General features: G+C 34.7%; 1 protein-coding gene across 1 annotated transcript in view; it reads left to right on the forward strand.

Moving 5' to 3' along the window:
- Nucleotides 1-2962: 2962 nt before the first annotated feature.
- Nucleotides 2963-3582, forward strand: part of LOC104984048 (olfactory receptor 2W1-like) — a 6338-nt gene continuing 5718 nt past the window's right edge. Inside the window, exon 1 of the mRNA XM_010833642.1 lies at nt 2963-3549. Coding sequence (XP_010831944.1) covers nt 2963-3549 — 587 coding nt within the window. The remainder of the gene's footprint in view (nt 3550-3582) is intronic.

The raw sequence follows: 3582 nt of genomic DNA on the forward strand, positions 1-3582 counted from the left end.
CGGCAATCTTGATTCCAGCTTGTGCTTCTTTCAGCCCAGCGTTTCTCATGTTTGGAATTACATACATATAAAATGGCAATTTCCAGGGAGCGTGTAATTGATCTGTGTGCCCTCAATGGGAGTAACAGGCAAATGTTTAAATAATAAATTATGGTTTTCAGTCTTAAAGCTATCCAATGATTGCCACCATAATTTTCTCACCCTTTCTGTCTATGGTAGCGAGTCTGGTACACTTCTATGAGGTACAGCTATTGCTGAAATTGTCCTTCTTTGCCAAAATTGGGTATTTCATTGTTATGAAAATATATTTGAAAGTTAGGTTATACAAATTAGAGGTGATAGAAACTATAAAAACTACAATTACTATTATAGGTAGGTTTGTACGTCTCATCTGTATTGTTCATTATGTCTGTTACCTTGTGATAATCTGTAAGTTCTTGACAAGCAATGTTCTCCCATATAAAGTAGAATAATAAGGCCATCAATAAAAATATTTTATTGATCAAAGTGCATATAAGAAATGTATAGACTTGTACAATTGTAGTTACTTATTTAATCTTATATTAATAGTATTGATTAATTGGGGGAATTTCTCCTGGGAGATTTTTTTTTAACCATTTATCATTTATTTATTATTATTTTTTTTTAACTTTACAATATTGTATTGGTTTTGCCATATATCAACATGAATCTACCATGGGTTTACACATATTCCCCAATCTGAACCCTGCTATCACGTCTCTCCCTGTACCATCCCTCTGGGTCATCCCAGTGCACCAGCCCCAAGCATCCTGCATTTTTTTTTTTAATGATCTTCTTCCTTGGATAATTATACAATACACATTTAATTGCTAATGAGTAACCCAATGTCCCCAAGGTCTTTCCAGACTCAACCAATTTTATCACTGCTGGTTTGGGAAAACTACTTGTTATCTTCCACACTGAAGATGTTTTCTTCTCTGAAATGCATAATGGTAAGGGTCTTCTTGAATGGGTACATGAACTGCGAAAGATGACAGGCAGTGGCTGCCTCCTGCCATTAGCACATAGGATCTCAATGGCAAGTGGGAGGAATGGTATAATGAAATAAGTAATGAAGAATTACATATTTAGTCTTATTTAGGGAAAGAGAGAAAGAAACATTTCCTACTTTAGAAGAGTTCAATTTTTCTCCTCCAGAAAAGTCTTTGGTTACATCACCACCACAGAAAACTCACTAAGCTTAATTAGGGTAAGTGGGGAAAGAAATTATGCTGTATTTAAAACATTTGATAAGATTTCCAATTTAAAGAATTTGCATAAGAGTTTCTGGTTTCTATAACAATTTTCTTTTCTTCAAAGTTTGAAACATACATTACATCCTAAATTGATTTCACTTGAAAATGTGTATTTGTGTTTTTAATTTCTACCCCCCCCAAATTCATAAATTCATTTTAACAAACATTTGTTAAGAACTTAGGAGATACCTTATGAGGTGGCTATATGGATAAAAAGCTTTTGTTTTAAGATATAAAAGAGAATGAATTCAATTTTGCATATATGATTGATATGGGAGTAAAACCCAGTGGAAATCCCACAGATTAGCTAAATTTGTACGTTTGAAGCTGCAAAAGATGAAGGGACCATAAAAAATAGAATTCTTAGTTATGTGTACAGAATTAATTAGTAACTGAAGTCACAGAGGCAGAGGAAATATGGGAGGAAGGGGATTCCATTAGAGAATGTTGTTCATAAATGCAGGAAGAAAGGCGGGAAAGAATGGAAATTCCACTGAGGGAAATGTTAGTGACAAATTGAAAAGAACTATTTATGAAGGCAAAGGCCAGGTCTAATATAGAAGAAATTAACCTGCCATTGAGAATTCAAGCAGGAAAATAATTTAGAAAAGACCACAGGTTTAGAAACTAGGAATCCATTTGTGGGCTTGAGAGACATTTTCTTAGCAGAAATGAGTTTGCAAAAAGACACTAGTTTTGTTAGATAGGAAAAGAAATGTCCATGTGTGGTCATCAAAGTCTCTTTGGACCAACCTCAAATGTTTACATACTTTTTTCTGTGCTAATCCTGAGAAAAGTCAGTAGGGATATAAACATAAAAATAACACAATCCCCCCTCCTGAAGTCGTTTAACATTTTAAATGCATAAGTAGTAGAACTGGACCTCCTGCAAGATGAGGGATAGGACACAAATAAATATTAATGATTGAGATAAAACTAAGAAATGAGTACCTTTTAAAAGAATTACTTCATAGGAAATGATATAATTTGGAATCAAAAGTACAGTTGAACCACAATATTGTAAAGTAATTAGCCTCCAATTAAAACAAATAACATTTTTTTTAAAAAAAGAAAAAAAAGTTGTGTCCGCAATGAAAAAGGGAGAACACTGTTTCTGGGGAGTGATGGAAAAAGAAAAATAATGTTTGGAAGTACAAGTTTTTAGTTGAAAGTTTGCATTTTAAAATATAAGATCAGAAGATTGATATAGCAGAGTGAACATGGACAGCAGGATTGAACCTTCGTGCTTAACTGTTAGAAAAGTCGTAACAGTTATGCAGCCTTCATTTTCTATGAACCCTTGGATGAAGGAGGCAAGAATTTGTTGCAGATTCCCAACCCCCTTTCCAGCATCCTGATTTGTAAAGGGAAGTCCATCTGGCTTCATTCAACCATTTTTCTCAGGGTTTTCTTCTGAGACTTCTGCAGGTTTTTGCCTTGACACAGAAGGAGACAAAGTAATTGAGAGTATAAACTCTGGAGGCAAAGTGCCCTTTAGATAAATTTTATACCAAATTGGATAAACAGGAAAGTTAGAATAATTATGAGGTTTAAATACTAACTTTTTAATTGTGTGATGTTTATCTTAGCAATATATACATGTGATATTCTTTAAAAATATATTCACTATGGTTTCCAATATGTTAATATTTTATGTTCACAGCTGATATTAAGAAAATAAGAAAATGATCAATGATAGTTACTTTGGTGGTTTTATTCTCCTTGGTTTCCCTGGACGGCCTCAACTGGAGATGATCATCTCTGGGGCTGTCTTTTTCTTCTACACTATTGCCTTGATAGGAAATATTGCCATCATCCTGGTGCCATTACTAGATGAGCGTCTCCAAATTCCTATGTACTTCTTCCTCAGAAATTTGGCCATCTTGGATCTCTGTTATACCACAAATATAGTCCCACAGATGTTGGTCAATGTTTGGGGTAAAGACAAAAAAATCTCTTTCAGCAGTTGTGCCTTCCAACTTTTCATTGATGTGACATTATGCACAGTTGAATGTATGCTCCTGGGTGTGATGTCCTATGACAGATTCAATGCTGTCTGCAAGCCTCTACATTATATGACAATAATGAGCCCTCAACTCTGTCAAGGCCTAGTGATCATGACCTGGATAATTGGTATCATTAATGGTGTGATCCTCTCTCCCTATGCTATGAGTCTTCCTCGATGTGAAAACCACCACCTGGATCACTATTTCTGTGAGATATCTGCAATGGTCAAAATTGCATGTGTGGACACCAAAGTCATGGAAGAAATGTTATTTGCATCGTGTTTTTTCATTTTCCTCCC

The sequence above is a fragment of the Bison bison genome, unplaced genomic scaffold (genome assembly GCF_000754665.1).
Source record: "Bison bison bison isolate TAMUID 2011002044 unplaced genomic scaffold, Bison_UMD1.0 scf7180017863822, whole genome shotgun sequence".
In the NCBI taxonomy this organism is placed as follows: domain Eukaryota; kingdom Metazoa; phylum Chordata; class Mammalia; order Artiodactyla; family Bovidae; genus Bison; species Bison bison.